This window comes from Dasypus novemcinctus, chromosome 16 (assembly GCF_030445035.2).
Source record: "Dasypus novemcinctus isolate mDasNov1 chromosome 16, mDasNov1.1.hap2, whole genome shotgun sequence".
In the NCBI taxonomy this organism is placed as follows: domain Eukaryota; kingdom Metazoa; phylum Chordata; class Mammalia; order Cingulata; family Dasypodidae; genus Dasypus; species Dasypus novemcinctus.
In genome coordinates, this window is record NC_080688.1 from 86,913,306 (window position 1) to 86,931,802 (window position 18,497).

General features: G+C 37.4%; 1 protein-coding gene across 1 annotated transcript in view; it reads right to left on the reverse strand.

The window, feature by feature from the left end:
• Nucleotides 1-18,497, reverse strand: part of RTTN (rotatin) — a 201,554-nt gene that overhangs the window by 20,933 nt on the left and 162,124 nt on the right. Inside the window, exons 37-40 of the mRNA XM_004461516.4 lie at nucleotides 17,289-17,379; nucleotides 13,943-14,096; nucleotides 10,873-11,010; nucleotides 8,541-8,758 (exon numbers count right to left, since the gene is read on the reverse strand). Coding sequence (XP_004461573.1) covers nucleotides 8,541-8,758; nucleotides 10,873-11,010; nucleotides 13,943-14,096; nucleotides 17,289-17,379 — 601 coding nt within the window. The remainder of the gene's footprint in view (nucleotides 1-8,540; nucleotides 8,759-10,872; nucleotides 11,011-13,942; nucleotides 14,097-17,288; nucleotides 17,380-18,497) is intronic.

Here is an 18,497-nt window from a genome sequence, read left to right on the forward strand (position 1 = left end):
GAAAACTCTCAGAAGAGGGTATATTCCCAGACACCCCAGACCACCCCTTATTCTGGTCAGCTCTGCAGAAGGTACAATTTCTTTCTTTACTTTCTTTTGTTTTAAGAGAGAAGTTGTAAGATTACAGAAAAATTATGCATAAAATACAAAGTTCTCACATACCACCCTATAATTAACACCTTGCATTAGTGTGGTACATTTGTTACAAATGATGGGAGATCACTTAACAATTGTTGAATTAATTATTAATTGATTTAATTAATTATACAATTAACTATGGTCCATGGTTTTCATTAGTGTTCACTGTTCATTTTATTCAGTCATATGGTATTTTGTTTTTTAATTTTTATTCTAACATATGTACAATTTAAAACTTCCACCATTTAACCACATTCAAATATGTAATTCAGTGCTGTTAATCAAGTTCACAATATTGTGCTACCATCACCACCATCCATTACCAAATCTTTCCCATCAAACCAAAGAGAAATTTTGTACAATTTAAAGCATTAACTCTTCATTCCCTACCCCCACTCCAGTCCCTGCTAGTCTATATTTTAGTTTCTGACTCTCTGAATTTGTTTATTCTTATTGTTTTTTATCAGTGAAATCATACAATATTTGTCCGTTTGTGTCTGGCTTATTTCACTCAACATGATGTCTTCAAGGTTCATCCATGTTGTTGCATGTATCAGAACTACATTCCTTTTAATGCCTGAATAATATTTCATTGTATATATACACAATTTATCCATTCATTGGATGATGCACATTGGATTGCTTCCATCTTTTTGCAATTATGAAAAATGACATCTGAGCATCAGTGTGCAAATATCTGTTCAAGTCCCTGCTTTCAATTCTTCTGGGTATATACCTAGGAATAGGATTCCCAGGCCATGTGAAGATCCATCAAACTGTGTTCCACAGTGTTGGCATCATTTTACATTCCCACCAACAATGAATGAGTATTACTACTTCTCCACATCCTCTCCAACACTTGCAATTTTTTAAGTAGTAGTCATTCTAGAGGATGGTAAATGCTATCTCATTGTTGTTTTTATTTGTATTTCCCTAATAGCTTATGATGTTGAACATCTTTTCCTATGCTTTTCAGCCATTTATATATTTTCTCTGGAGAAATGTCTACCCAAGTCTTGCCCATTTTTAAATTGGGTTGTTCATCTTTTTGTTGTGGGGTTATATTATTTCTTTATATATTTGGATATTAAACTCATATTGGATTTGTGGTTTCTAAATATTTTCTCCCATTGTGTAGGTTGTCTTTTTACTTTGACAATAAAAATCCTCTGATACACAAGAGTTTCTATTTTGATGAGGTCCCCTTTATCTATTTTTCCATTTGCTGCTTATACATTGGGTATAAAGTCTAAATGCCTAACACAAGGTCCTGATAATGTTTCCCAATATTTTCTTCTAGGTGTTTTCTAGTTCTGGCTCTTATATTTAGGTCTTCGATTAATTTTTAGTTGACTTTTGTATATGATGTGGGGTAGAGGACATTTTGCATAGGACGGCCAGTGTTCCCAGCACCATTTGTTGAAAAGATTTTCTTTCCCATTTGAATGTACTTGACATCCTCATCAAAAATCAGTTGGCCATAATGTGAGGGTTGATTTCTGAATTCTTAATTTGATTCCATTGTTTTTTGTGCCTGTCCTTATACTAGTACTCTGCTGCGTTGATTACTGTGGCTTTGAGATAAGTCAGGAGTCCTTAGGCTCAGAAGTGCTCCAACTTTGTTCTTCTTTTTCAAGATGGCTTTGGCTATTCAGGGCCCTTTCCATATAAATTTGATGATGGACTTTTCCTTTTCTGCAAAGAAGGCTGGTAGAATTTTTATTGGAAATTTATTGGAAATTCAACTGCATTGAATCTATAAATTGCTTGGGTAGAATTGGCTTCTTAATAATATTTAATCTTCCAATTCATGAACACGGAATGTCCTTCCATTTATTTAGGTATACTCTGGTTTCTTTTAGCAATGTTTTACAGTTTTCTGTATATAAATCCTTTACATCCTTGGTTAGATTTATTCCTAGATATTTGATTCTTTTATAGTTGCTATTGTAAATGAATTTTTTCTTGACTTCTTCAGATTGTTCATTACCATTGTATAGAAACACTACTGATTTTTGCATGTTCACTTTGTACCCTGCCTCTTTGCTAAATTTGTTTATTAGTTTTATGTTTATTCATTTTTTCATTTTATTGGTTCTTCTATTTATTAGCTTTGTTGTGGATTTTTCAGGATTTACTGTATATAGGTTCATGTCGTCTACAAAAAGGTAGTTTCATTTCTTCCTTTCCAATTTAGATGTCTTTCATTTCTTTCTCCTGCTTAATTGCTCTACCTAGAGCTCCCAGTACAATGCTGAATTAACAGTGATTACAGTGGGCATGCTTGTCTTGTTCCAGATTTTAGAGGGAAAGCTTTCAGTTTTTCATCATTGAATATGATGTTAGCTGTAGATTTTTCATATATGTCCTTTATTATGTTGAGGAAGTTTCCTTCTATTCCTAGTTTTCTAAGTGGTTTTATCATGAAAGAATGCTAGAATTGTCAATTGCCTTTCTGCTTCAATTGAGATGATGATGTGGTTTTCATCCTTGGTTACTGTATCAGTCAGCCAAAGGGGTGCTGATGCAAAGTACCAGTAGTCGTTGGCCTTTATAAAGGGTTATTTATTTGGGGTAGAAGCTTACAGTCACAAGGTCATAAAAGAGTAAGTTACTTCCCTCACAAAAGTCTGTTGACATGTGTTGGAGCAAGATGGCTGCTGGTCTCCCTCCTAAGTCTCCATGGTCCTAGCTTCTTCCTATCTCAGTTGTAGGCATCATACAGCTCGTCACTCTCCCTGGGGCTAGTTTTTCTGGGCTCAGCTGCTCTGTTCTCTCCACAATGTCAGCTGTAGACTATCAGGCTCATCTCTCTTCCCAGGACAGTGTCTTTGGAGCACTCTCTCTTCCTGCATATCTGCTTCTATGTTCTCCTTCTCCGTGTATGTACTCCCCTGTCTTTGACTGAGCATCCGTTTAACTCAAACCAAGTTGCCCTAATGACACGTTCAAATAAAAGTCCTAACCTTGATTTAATAATAGTAAAACCTCTGCGTCTAATACAGTCTAATATGCCCAGAGGAACAGATCAGTTTACAAACACAATGGGTATTTCTTTTTGGAATTCATCAATATTAAACTGCCACAGTTTAACATCCTAAATCCATAACAATCATATTTGATTCAACAATAACTTATCTTCAATAGTATACATACACACTGCTCCTATACCCTTCCACCTTATTTTGTACTTACTACAAATTATACTTTTCTACAACGTATGTCCCAAACCACAGATTTATCATTACCTTTAATGCATCTGCATTTGAGCACCTGTATTCCAAAACAATATAATACTGGCATTTATAACTACCCATATGGTTACCTTTATCAGAGGTCTTTATTTCCTTTTGCTCCTTTGATCTACTGTCTAGTGTCCTTTCCTTTCAGTATGAAGAATTCCCCCTAGCATTGCTTGTAGGGCAGGTCTAGTGATTATGAACTCCAGCAGTTTTTGTTTATCTGTGAATGTCTTAATCTTTCCCTCATTTTGGAAACAAAGTCTTGCTGGATATAAAATTTTTGGTAACTGTTTCTTTCAGCAATTTAAATATTTCATACCACTGCCTTCTTGCCTCCATGGTTTCTGATGTGAAATCAGCACTTAATCTTATTGAGATTCCCTGGTACTTAATATGTTGTTTTCCTCTTGCAGCTTTTGTAATTCTCTCCTTGTCCTTGGCATCAGCAAATTTGATTACTATGTGCCTGAGCATCATGGTCTCTTTGAGTTATCCTGTTTAAGTTTCTGGTCTTCTTGAATGTACATATTCATGTCTTTAGTTAAATTAGGGAAGTTTTCCACCATTATTTCTTGAATATTCCTTCTGCCTCTTTCTCTCTTTCATCTCCTTCTGGGAGTCAGTCCCATAATGTATATATTGGTACACTTGATGGCATCCCACAGGTCTCTTAGGCTCTGTTTATTCTTTTTTCTTTCTGCTCCTCAGCTGAAATCATTTCAATTGTCTTCTCTTTGAGATCCTTGATTCTTTCTTCTGTCACCTCCAATCTGCTGTTGAAACCTCTAGGGAACTTTTCACTTAAGTTATTGTGTTCTTCAATTCCAGTATTTGTTTGGTTTCTACTGAGAATCTCAAAAAGATTACCACAGTGCTCATTTATTGTTTTCCTCAAATCCTTTACTTTTTTTTCAGAATTTTCCTTTATCTCCTTGTGCATACTGAGGATCATTTTTCTTAAGTCTCTGAAAATTCCAAAGTTGCGTCTTCTTCATTGATGGCTTCTGGAATTTTATCTTTTATCTTGTTGCTTTGGATGGGTCGTCATTTTTCTTTCTTTTTTTTTTTTTTTGCTTGTCTTATAATCTTCTGTTGCACACTGTACATCTTAATTTTTAAAGTGTTAACTCTGGAGTTTAGTTCCTGAGCTGTCTGTTCCTTAAATATGTACCCAGCTAGTGATATGATAGAGGTTTTCTTAAATGCCAGAAGCTACAGAAAACAAACCAAAGTAAAAAGTACCTTTCACTGTCTTTGCAAATTGGCTCTGCTTTGGCTGGTGGGCTCCCTTAGAACTTAGTAATTCCTATTAAGGTCAACTTCAGCAAAAGCAAACTGCAGGTCCTCTTAACTGAGCCTGCATGGAGCCTGAGCTGGCTTCTTTTTTGCTTCTTTTCCTTGCTAGAGGCCTTAAGAACTCCCCATTTATAATTTATAGGAATTTGAGTATAGGTTCCGTCTACTCCCTTTGACATACACTTTTACCCCATCCTGGGTGCTCTCTTGAGTAACTTAAATGCAGGTAGTCCTTAGCCCCAGAGTGCTTCAACTTAAGTGCTTCTCACATTGTCCCAGCTGTCTGCAAGAGAGTGTTCCACCCTCAGGACAAACTCTGGGGAGGGGGTCAAGCCCTAGGCAAGTTCCTGGCTCAGTCTCTCAGGCTTCCAGAGATCGGTACTGACATAAATGCACCCCACTATGCACACAGGGGCCACTCTGTTCCCTCTGGAAACAGGGCCAGGCTTCCCACAATGGGAGTACCAGTGGCACCACCCCACACTGGGGAGGTTGGGGGGGCGGTGGCTAGCAAGGGCACCAGGTGTTTCTTTTATGGCTTTTGAAGCTGTGTTTTCTTGATTCAGCACTTGCCCAGCTAATGCAACCTGTTAACTACTTTGTGTAGTTGTGAGGAAGGGTTTCCATCTTTAAGATTCTTCTGTAGCCTTTGTCAGAGGACGGCTGGAACAGCGATGATCCTCAGAGCTGGTCCACAGCAATATGGAGTAGCTGATCAAAAGCAGGGATCAGCATCTGACCACACACCCCCAAGCCTGAAGAACCAGGTCTTCATGCCTCATCTTGGCACCAGCAAACTGTGCTAGAAGCCTGAGCCCTGGTCCCCACTGCTGCCTCCCACAAGGCTAGGGCAAAAGGGATGGTAGCCGCTGCACAAAGAGTGGAACTCACTGGTCCTCACCAGCCTCTTCCTCTGTTTCTCCCTGGATGTTGCAGTCTTCCACTAGACTCTGGAATTTCAAAATAGTTGACTCAGACAGTTCCTTCCAGTTCATTAGTTATTTTGGTAAAGGACTGATTCCTGGTGCTTCCTACTCTGCCCTATTCCCTTAATCCCCCTTCCTTTCTTCACTGTCTTTGTCTCATACCTTGACTGTGCCCTTCTAACAGTGCCTTATAACCAGAGTCTATGTTTATGTGACAAGAAGGGTATGACTTATTAGGAAACATGGTTCAAATGATTAGGTTATTGTATACTTATCCACATAGACTATTTTATATCTTTTGTAATTTCTAAGAAATGGAGAGGAAAATTAGCTAGTCATTAGAAGAATCACTGAGATACCCTGGAGCTCTAGAATAAGTCATTTTCTTTGGCCAAAAAGGTAATACCAAAAGATTTTAAACAGTAACTTTTATAATGAACAACATTATAAAGTGTTAGGGGAAATTAAGGGCATGGTAAACTTAGCAAATTCCTCTGGTATAGAGTTTTTCCTAAGTACATTATTATAATATAGTTCATCATCCCTACCTGGACTCATACTTCACGGGTCTAATCATGGTTTTTGGAGGCACAGCACCACAAATAAGCAAGAAAAAATAATGTTGGGAAATAAAACACCCCTAGTGTGGCCTGGCCCTGGCCACAATTCTTTCCATTTCACCAGGTCCAGCAGGCCTAGCTGTCGGATGATAAGTCACCTGTGAGGAGTCAGACTTGGGTGACTGGGTTCCTCTTCCCAGAGACTTTTGACATTTTGGCCTAGGAAGGGGAGAGAAGGGGCCAGGAAATTCTGAGATAAAAGGATGCAGGGCTCGGAAGTCACTTAAATTCCCCCTAAGGCAATCAAGAGTGAAGGCCTTCTCCTAGGAGAAAAGTACTCTGTCCAAGCTAAAGTTAGGAAAATTAATAATGAGATTGGATTGAGATAGAGGAGTAGAGGGAGAGAGGACTTTTGAAATGGTCAAAAACAGTTTCCCTGCTTCTATTCTTTTAAAGTGCAAAATCAGCTAATCACTGGTGTGGGAAGCCTGGAGTTCTAATGGGAAATGAGGCATGGAACAGTATCCAGTTTTTTCTTTAACTAAAAAAAGTGAAAAGAAACGAGAGTTTAGGTGGTCGCCACAAAAGCTGTGGCTTAACAAGAACAGGCAAAATTTTTCGTTTGGTGGTGTTTACTTTCCATTCAGTCACATTTTATGAATTGCTATATTTCCTCAATGGGAGCATTCAAAAATTAATACAAACTGAGATTACACTGTTTGGCAATTCAAGTATTTTAGTTTTACTTCTTATTTAAAATAAAAAGCAAACAATTCTTTATCCATTTGAGTGCTAAAAAGTTTTACGTCTCCGTTACAATCATGTCTGCATCAAACTGAGTCCTTAGTCCTTGCCATCATTATGCATTGGCCAAGAATGGATGGGTCATGGCCTTGTACTCAGAATTCTGCACCAGAAGAAAAGACCAGATTTTTCATCTCCCATCATCACAGGACAAATCAATATCTACTTAAAATTCCCACTTTCAGAATGAGAATACTCAGGGGTTTGGGCGTAAGCCATTTACTCTGCAAAGTTTTCAATGCACCATGCTTACATTTTGACTCTTCTGAAATATTAGAATGACAAATGCTCAAAATATTAAAACAAACTAATTTAGAGGAATGCTTTATGGGCTTTTTTCCTCTCCCTAGAGAGCTAGGAGCTGCTAGAGACAGATGAGAAAATGTAGGGGGCTGACTACCAGATAATAAGTCTGCTGTCCAAAGAAAGAAATCCTCAGTCTGGGGGCTTCTGGCCAGGCTCCTTACCCAGGCTTCGAAGGCTTCTGCAGCATACTGAGCCAGGGAGACCAAAGGAGCCCCATTTCCCTCTCCAGAGGACAGGGGTAGCTGGACCATGGAGCTGCCCTCTCTTCTCTTTCTACAGGAACTCTCTGCATTCCAAGTACAATCGAGGCTGGCTCCCAAAGTGTCTGGGTTCTTATACCAGGGTATCTGTATGACCATGACCTTCCTAAGCAGGGAAGGGGTGAAAATCTCCAAATTCTAAGCAACAAAGGGAACTTTAACACATCAACAGAGAGGAACAATCCTGTCTTTGTAAAAATGTGGATGGCTGATTCGAAAGCTGAAGCAAATTCTTCAGTGCACAATTCTACTACTTTTCCATCTTTCGGTAAGAATACAAAAATCATAAAATCATATGATTATTTTAAGAGGATTCTGAATATTGAAAATTTACTAATATTCCTATTTGTAAAAAGATTTGAGCAAATTTATCTTCAGAATCTAGTGTCCTTTGTATTGTTAATCTACTTACAAAATAGCAACACTGTACTTAAATGACTGTAGAATGATTTTTGATGAACAAAATCCTTGGTTCATATATTGGGATTGCAAAAAATAAATTTTAAGAAAAAATATACAGCTTAGCTTAGAAAGGGGGCATTTTCCCATAAATGTGTCAAGTATGTCTACCTATCTTTTGATACAGAAGCACCCACAAAAGCATGTGGTCCATTTACAGAAATCAAACATCATTTTGCTTAATATATTTTCAGAGATATAAACATATCTTCAAAGTAGGAATAAACTTTGAATTATACTTGAATTCCTGAAATATACTCATTTTGTTTATGATATGGCACTGTTTTAATAAACTGTGAGATTTGGACAACTATTGTTTCATTTGGAATTTTTACATCATACTCATTGAAGAAACTGGTCAACATCAGAAGGGTAAAATTGAAGACGAGATGGTTAATTTATATGTTTTTGTATTATTTCAACAGTTATAATGAGCATTAATTACTTCTTAAATTCAAATGACTAAAAAAACTTTTACAAGACCAAGACTGAAAGTCAATTCCTTTAAACACTACACAAAGTTTTGAAAAAAATCAAGAAATCATATACCTGAAGAATTTCTTCATTAAGTCGTTCTAAAGATTTCTGATTTTCCTCAGTTTCATCAAGAAGTGAAGCCATTGTTGGACTCTGGCATGCATTTGTTTTGTCCTTTTCCTGGAGACGTCCTTTTGCTTCTTCAGTCAAGAGAACAGAAAGGAATTGCAGGCTGGCAGTATACAGGGTAGGGCATGTGACAGACAAACCCACACATTTGCAGAAGACATCTAAAAGAGAATAATTTCAAACGTAAGTGTTTCAAGATTTCTTCAAAATTAAACATAGATAAGAAGTGAATCATACTGATTTGCAAACTCAAGATTACAGCTCTTTTTTTCTTTGAAAAAAACCTTGAGTTTGCAAAATAATCATGCATGTACAGGGTTCCTATACATTGCCCCACCACCACCACCTTACATTGTTGTGGCACCTTTGTTACAATTGATCAAAGAACACCACAATATTACTGCTATTTAGAGTCCACAGCTTATAATATTTGGTAATTTTTTCCCACATACCACCCTATTATTAACACCATTAATATTGTATATTGTTATAGCTCATGAGAGAACATTCTCATATCTGTACTGTTAACCATAGTCCATCATTCATCACAGGGTTCTGTGTCATATGGTCCTCTGCCTTGTACAATCCATCCGAAGTGTACCCTCAGTGGCTCTCAATTCTATCACTGAATTGTGCTGTCATGAGCTCAGTCCATTTCAGAACATTTTCATTACTCCAAAAGGAAAAATCCCATCTGCCCTTATAACCCCCATTATTCATCCTTAGCACTGACAGAGTACCTTCTTTAACACTGCTGTAAAAATATAACAATATTATTGTTAACCATTATGTTACACATTAGCTGTATTTTCCCATGTATTTCCATATTCTTAACACCTTGTAATAGAGAAACATTCTTGTGTTTGTACTATTAAGGTTATCAATAAAGTATCACAAAAATAACTCCAGTGTTTAAAATCATTTAAAAGGAACACAATCAGTATTAAGACAATACACTGAATCAAAGAATCAATTTGATTTTCACTTAGTTTGTGTTCTTTTTCTATGATACCAAATGAGAGGAATACAGATATAGATAACTATTGGTTAGCACCATTATTATATAAAACTGTGTATCTTATAAAGAGGCTTTGAATTTAATATATACTTATTTTATCACTAAAGAAATTGTGTATGCAAAGGGTCAGACAGTAAATATTTTAAGTATAGTGGACCATACACTTTGTCACAGTTATTCAACTCTACTCTTGTAGCACAAAAGCCGGCATATTCCAATAAAACTTTACTGGGCCAGATTTGGCCAGATGGTTTGAGTGTCCCATGTGAGAAGATTTTTCTCTTTATTATTGGTTATTCAGGTGATAAACTGATTTCCTCCCCCATGGATGCAAGAAGAAATCTCAATTTCAATTGCCTTATCTCCCTCTCAATGTCAATCTTTTTCCATTTCTATTTCTTTTAACAAAATAACAATCAACACAGGCACCCTGCTCCTTTTGATAGACTTAGATTTCCCACATCCAAATAACTAGCAATTCTGTTTCTTGCTGAATGTGTATTTCCCCATAAATCTTACTTCAAAAGGACTACTCTGGTTAAAAATGTTATGACACATCTGTGTTTATAGGAGGACTGATAAAAATGTGAAAAAAATCAGTAAATTGAATTAGTGGATAATTTGGAAACTTAAAAAGCACAACTGTGAACACACTGTAATGGTTATAAAAAGGTAAGATAAATGTTATAGTTATAAACATTTGTTTTTATAACAAAAGGTTCTTTGCCATGCTAAAATTCAGAACAAAGAAGACTTTCTAAGAAATTAAATACAGCAGTTTTCTTGTTTTAAATCATGTGTTAATTTTAGTAGGTAACTATTACATGGAAAGCATCTAAAAAAATAAACTCTTGGCATTTCTGTGCTAAAACAAAATCCTGATGTTTTGAGACAATATTTCATTATAATTTTCTATCTTATCATGTATACAGGATTTTATACATGCAGATTTACCCACATACAGAACATATGTGTCAAAACAACAGAAAGGGAAATGTCTATACCAACACAGGAAAACCCCTCTCATTGTTCTATAATCATATCTTATGGTTCTTCATAAAACCAGACTTCTCTTACTTGTTTTCATGGTATCTTGAAATGTGTTTCAATTTTTCAAAAATTCATTTTTGCGCCACTCCACAAACACTCCATGGGTCTCAGAGCCAGAACCTTGTTTTCTCTTTCACATGTCATTTAACAGAGAAGAGCTGTTAAATGAGCAGAAATACCCAGAGCCCTGTGAAACTACCTTCTTACCAATAAGGGCTGCCCAGTGCTTGGCCAGAGCTGTGGCAATGGACGGAAGAGAGACAACACCAGCCTTCCTCAGGAGTGTGGCCAGGAGGTTAAATAAATGTGTCCATGTTTGATGAAAAGCCGATATTACCTCCACCTCTGTAAAAGTAATCGAGACATTTCAAGTTATTAACACAGAGAAAAAGAACCACCCTTCCAAATATCAAACTCACCGCAGACACTTCAATATATTTAAAATAAGAATGCAGTTGTCAAATGAAGACAAAGGTAATTCAGCATGACACAAAATTTATTTCAATTAATTTCTCTTTTGCATTGCTTCTTAAAGGTGTCTCCCCCCTACCTCCTGCACACAAAGACGTGCTCACAAACCCTTTTATTATTAAAGAATATTCAGCATCAATCAGGATGCTGAATCAAAATGAATACTAAACTGTAATCTCAGAACTGAATATTTGACACAGACGAAAACATGTCAATGTATGTGCTGCTTCCATAAAAGTCATAGTAGCAGTTGTTTTAGATGTCCTCTAGAAGCTCTCTGCAGGAGGGAAATGTGCCAAGATCAAGGCAAAAAAGAAGAATTGCTCTGAAAAATGGAGAATATTACTCTACAATGAAATGAAAACTGTGATACAGAAAAAGGATTTTACAGCTCTGCCTGTGGCAAAGAAAAGTAGCGATGAGCCATTTGAGGTTAGGTCACAGTTCCCTTTATCTCTGCCTGGGTAAATGGAAGCTGATAACAGGGGCCACCTGGAGGACTCTCGCTGGCCACTCTGGCAGGCCACCAGCAATATCTGCCATCTTCTGTCCTACTCCATTCCAAAGTATACTGGACTTCCGCGGAAGTGTTCTTCAACACCCACAAGATACCGGCAAATAGCAACCTTCCAAAGATTCTGGATTATAGCAATTCCTGGTTCTAACCCAGTGTTACTAAATCTTTTTGTCATTATTGGCTCTCTAAGGAAGCTTTTTAGACGTATTTTTCCTAATCATATCCCTATGAAACTTTATATGCAATAGGTATACATTACACCATCCACAGATACAACATATATTTATGTACCATAAGTATATCTATGCTTTATCCAATACAGGCTTAAGAAGGGCTAAATACAATATTTAAGTTGAAAGCTAAATTAAAAATTTTAAAACTATTAATAGTTAACTTTATAGCTGTACTTCCGGAGTAATTTTTAATGTAATTTACTTGTATAAATTAAAATGTATCAAAAAACACAAGCAAATTAGCAATTTATATAGGCACATAACTTTTTCTTAAAAAGATTCAACTTTTTTCCAGCAAAAAAAAAAAATTTTTTTTAATTAATTTCTTAAAAATTAGTTTTAGTGAGCTTAACTTTGAACTTTTGCTAGGTATGAGAAAATAACTTTAAACTTAAGCAGCTGCTTGAAATTCATTCAGATACTGTCAACATTTTTCTTTTCAGCACTTGACATAACTGATGATGGCTTGAATAATTTTTGTAGAATTAAACAACAAAGTACACACTATTTTATTTACTTATCCAAAGCCCAAGTCACACACAAAAGCAAGATGATCCAATAGGCAATATCCAGGGAAGGAGATGTGGCTCAAGTAGTTGGGCGCACCCGCCTACCACATGGGAGTTCCCGGGTTTGTTCCCGGTGCCTCCTAAAGAAGACAAGCAAGACAGCGAGCTGATGCAACAGGCTGGTGTGCTGAGCTGACAAACAAGATGACGCAATGAGCTGCCAAAACAAGATGACACATGAGAGGATACAATGAAGAGACATAAAGAAGAAACACAATGAGAGACACAACAAGCAGGGAGAGGAGGTGGCTCAAGCAATTAGGTGCCTCACTCCCACAAGGGATGATTCCTGGTTTTTGTTCCTGGTGCCTTCTAGAAAGAAGACAAGCATATGATGAACAGACACAGAGAAACAACAGCAAGCGCAAAGAACCAGGGATGGGGGGTGGGAAGGGGTGAGTAGAAATAAATAAAATAAATCTTAAAAAAAAAAAAGGAAAAGACAATATCCACAAGGCAGCCAGTGGAGCCAACAGACCCCCGTAGGCCTCCTCAGACATGATTTTGGGATCAATGTGATTAACTACCGAGGAGGAATAAGATTTTACTGGGTAGGGTTGAGCTTTAGAGGGCCACAAAGCATTATAAACCTAAAGATTTTTTATCCTCCCCTCTCCCCCCAAGAATCAATTTTTGTTCCGTTGGGAAAGTTGATCTAATCTCGTGAACTTAGTTAGGACATCACAGCCCCTTGTGGAATCTCCAAGTTAGGAAGGACAGCTCCTTTAGCACCAGAATAATTTTAACACCATAAGATGCAGAGGAATGGTTTGCTGGGTAGTATAAAACACTTCACATATGCAACCTAAAACCAAGCAAATACATCGGCTTCAAAAGCCTAAATAAAGGGGAGCGAGTGTAGCTCAGTGATTGAGTGCCTGCTTCCCACATACAAGGTCCCAGGTTCAATTCTGGGTACCTCCTTAAAAAAAAGGGAGGTCTAAATAAGAATTGAAAGACAAAGAAAATTATAAATCAGTTATTTCATTATAAACTAGTATAAATAATTATCATATTTGATTTTAATATGTATTTTACCTTGTTTACATTTTCTCTACTACTAAGCATCGGCTTCAGCTTTTCACCATAGTATATTTAAGAAAAATTTAGGATCTTTAGAAAATTTTTATATTATATGCTAGATGTTATTCCAAATGATTTCTTAGTATGCCATTTGGCCTTAGCCATAGTTGATGCAAATAACTAAGACCTCAAACTCACTATACTTTCTAAAATTACATAAACAATTTTGCCTTCATTTAAACTGACAGAACTGAGATTGGTCTTTTATTATAATGCAAAGTTGCCTCTAATGATCTGCCTCAAATGTGTCTCCAAACTATAAAATGCATTAAAAGACTTCCGTAATACTGACAAAAAACACAAACAAACCAAATTTTAACTCTGAAGTGACTTTCTGGGGCAGAGTAAGATTTTTTCACCTCAGTATTATTCACTTCCATCCTAAACTAAAACATAAAACTTACCTCCTACATCTTTGATGCAGATTGTGAGAACTCTAATGATGTTCGTGAGCAGAGGTTTCAGCACTTCATCCTGAATCACAAGGTCAAGATCTGCCAATAAACACGATTGCAGAAGCCTGGACAAAGAAGACAGGTATTCTAGGAGAAAGCAAACCTATTTTAAAAAAAAAGGAGACAGCACAAAACAAAACATGTCATATGAAAAGCCCATTTCAGTGATAACAAATATTTTATTTTTCCAGGCATTATAATAAACCACTTCTTTGAAAGTTAATAAAATTATAGTGATAATTTTTAAGTGTGCTAAAATTAATACGAAGCAGATAAAACATTATTTTCATATTATAATCATGTACCTCCAGGCTATTTTAATGCTGTCAACTGTAATGACACCAAACAAGGCAATATTTTCAGAGCTGAATTTTGAACTCCATTTAGAGAAAAAAAGCCTTTTTATTTTTCAAGTAAGTTAAATTGTGAAATCAATACTCAGAAAGAAGCAGAAAAGGGCATTCCAAAGCCATGAGGTCTACAATTTCATAAAGAAAGAACAATTACAATACTTTCCAAAGTGGACAATGGGGAGGAGGTAGAAGATAGTCTATTAATCCAACTATCACTATAAATAAAAAGCAAAAGTTTATGCCCTAAACTATGGTTCAGCATAAAAATACTATTCTTAATTATAAAAGATGACCTCTTCCCCAATATTACCAAAATCATCTCTGAAATGTTGCTTGATACCAATATTAATAAGTATTAATTGGCAAAGTACTTAAAAAATAATTATCTGGATATGTAATAATTAAAGGAGAAGTTATGATGGTCCATTTATCTTCCATCCTCAGGCAATGAGAGTTCATAAAATCAACCACACAGATAGTCTCAAGTCTCTCTCTCTATTGATAGGTAGATGTAGATACTGATATAGATAAAGATGTACATATACATATACATTTCCCAACCCCCACACCTTATTTTGATGATGTCTTACAGAAGAGTCATGGACTGTTCTACATTTGTAGAGGAGTATGTGCCTCTAAAGCAAATGGCCTCAGACTATTTCAAAACAGTTCTTTTGTCTTACTTTCCTGATGAGTATGTCCTCCCTTTATCTAATCTGCCAGATTATTTCATATAAAAATATAGGTGGCTCTACACATCTCCTATTGGGTAAAATGCAACCATTTTGTGAAATTTAATTTCTTTTTTGCCATGAAGTCTTTTTTGACCCCTTTACCAGCAAAGGTGAAGCAGATGTGACCCCTAGTGCATGAAGTGTCACCATGAAAAGACCTGCCAGCATGGTGAGACCAGTAAGAAGCAAGAGTGAGAGAGTTCAATTGCTGAGGAATCTTTTCTAAGTCACCATATTTAAGATTAAAATAAGAAATTGATATACTAGCTCATAAAGTACCTGTTTTTGTGTGTATGGAACTCTTTCTCCAAGAAACAACACACCAGCCAAGTGGCCCAGGCTGGGCACACCTGTCCCCTCAGTGGGCCCTAACTCTGCGCTCTTCCCCAGATGCGTCCCTGCTCCCTGCCCCTTCGCGAGGACTCTTCTGACACCCTGTGTAAGAGAAACAACCTCTCTTCCCCATTTACTTTTCATACCATTTGTCACCATCTGATAAATCCTTTACATATCATTTATTTGTCTGTCTCCTGGGCTCTGTGTGGCCTGAGACCTCTGTCTACTCTGCTCACTGATAAAGCACCAACACCTAGAGCAGAATCTGCCAGAGCAGATGCTCAAAAACTTTTCTGGAACAATCAATGAGTAGGCGATTTGAATGAATGAATTTTCTTGTGAAAGCACTAAGAGCCAGAAGCACTTAACTTACACAAAGCTTCACAGTACAGTGGTTTAAGAGTGGGTTGGAAACTGGCTCTACCCTTACTCCGTGGAAGACCTTGGATGAGTTGCTCATCTCCCAGTGCCTCAACAGTTTCCTTCATAAAATGAAGGCCCTAATAATAGCTCACAGGATTGTTGGGAGGATTACATAAACGAATACAAACCAGCACCTGGTAAATGTCTGCTACTGCGATTATTCCTGCATTCCACAAATTTCGACTGAGTGCTACCAGGACCAAATGTGCCCCAGATGCTCAGAAGCAGTGGTGTGAGGACACCGCACACTTTTGTCACTGTAGGCTTCCTGCACCTCGCCAACCACCTCCCCTCACCGAGTCTGCTCCAGCTACGCTGGCCTCCCTGCTAGTTCCTGGATAGGTCATGCACATCCAACCTCAGGCCCTACTTGGTTCCATAGCACTAAGTTCCTCATTTCTTGCACTTCTGTATCCCTATATGAAAGGGTCCCGTGACCACATGGAATGGAAGAGCCCCACTCTCCCAATTCTGACACCACTTCCTGTCCCCTGCTTTAGCTTTCTTCTTAGATGGCTATCATCATCAAGCATATATGGTTTGCTCAGCATCTGTTCTCCCAACTAAATAAGCTAATGCAGGGGAAGGGTCTTTGTCCTGTGTCTTAAGAAGAATCCTGGTGCACAGCAGGCTCTCAGTAAGTGTTTGTTGGGTGGACAGACAGATGAAGGGGAGAGGCTGCCATTATTCTAATAAGCACACTCACAAATAAAAACACTGCCCTGGACCAGCACATCAAGAATGATGTGCAACGTGTTTCCAAATCTCCTAAGAGAGGGCTGACCTATTCAGGGAGTTCAAAGATGGCCTCGCAAAGCAAGAGAGCCTGGTCTATCTAGTCTGCCTCTAATTCACAACCCCAAAGGAAACTTGTTAGGCATTCTTAAAGAGCCCTTTCTCAGAGCAATATCTACACAAAGAATTGTTAAGCACATTTGTACATATCCACTCTAGCTACAGACAGGAACTTAAAAATATAAAATATGAAGATTAAAAGTAAATTTATTCTTATTAGAATAGGGTTTTAAAATACACGTAACCTAGCCACTAACCATTTTAACAAATTCAACTTGGTGAAAATAACAGACATAGCAGAGAGAGCCTAAAATTACGGAAGTGGGGGTGGGGTGGGCATTATCAATTCCCCCGTTCCTTCATGTGGTGCTCAGAGATATCCAGACACTTGATTAAACCTGTATAGCTGTTAATGACAGGGTCAGGAATAGAACATAGGTCTTCAAATGCCACTGTGCTTTTTTACCATCCAAAAATATCTCATACTAAAATTTTAAGTTACCTATTTTAAATAACCTCATCACATCATGTGTATTTTGAGAGATTTTCATCTCTCTCCTATGCTTAATAGCTTCTCAGCAAAATACATGGTTTGGGTACTTAGAGCAAACACACGGAGAGACACGATCCAATGGGCTGGCTTAGGACACTTACCTGAGCCTGCGTGTCTTCTACTGGAGACGCAGAAGGCAGCAGGGTCTTGAGTTCCTGGGTGCACTTTTCTATGAGGGTCGCATATGCCACACTGTTAAGGACAGAAAAAGAAAGTAGTCTACACAACTAGTTTGCTTATCAAAAAATGGTAAGTCAAAATCTGAAGTCTAAAGCAAACCTTGGATTGCATTCAAGAAAAAGAATTTTGATTAATAAAGAAAATAAATGCTTATAAAAAGATATTACACAATGTATCAGAAAACAGAAAAAGGTCTTATTAGATAAATGGGAGAAAAGATTTTGAAGAAATTAGTATCTGATGAAACCTTATTAAAAGCAGAATAAAATATAATACAGGGAAGCAGATGTGGCTCAAGTGATAAGGCTTCCATCTACCACATAGGAGGATCCGGGTTCAATCCCTGGAGCCTCCTGGTGAAAAAGAAGAGAAAGCATGCCTGCATGGTGAGCCAGTGCCCACACGGTGAGCTGAGTGCCTGCACGGCACACCAAGTACATGCACAAGGGCCTGTGTGATGAGCCAGTGCCCACTCAGTAAGTCAGTGCCTATGCATGTGAATCATGCAGCGAGATGATGACACAAGAAAAAGAGAGACTAAGGAGAGTCAAGGTGAAGCGCAGCAGAAACCAGGAACTGAGGTGGCACAGCTGACAAGGAACTTCTCTCCACATCAGAAGTCCCTCGGATTGAATTCCGGTGAATCTTAGAGGAGAAAAAAATGAGAAGAGAAGACAAAAAGAGAAAACAGGTATAGAAGATCACACAGTGAATGGACATAGACAGCAAAAACAGCAGGTTGGGGGGGAGGGGAAGGGGAAAAAATTAATTATTTTTAAAAAATACATATGAAACAGCCCATTCAGAAGGAAAGCAAACATGAGTAAAATTTTAGTGGTTACTTTCCTATTCAAAATCAGAAAGAAACTAACTAGCCCAGAAATAAGTTCCAAGTTAGAAGGTAAGAAACAAAAGAAAGACAATTAAACAAGCAGGAATATATTTTGTAAGTCAGACACAAAAACTCTGTATGATACTAATGCAAAATGTTTATAATAGGGAAAACTGTACGTGTGTGAGGGAGGTAGGTATGTGGGAACTCTGTACATTCTGCATGGTTTATCTGTAAACCCACAACTACTGTAATAAAAAAATTTAATTGACATGGATATATGATAAGCCATTGCCAT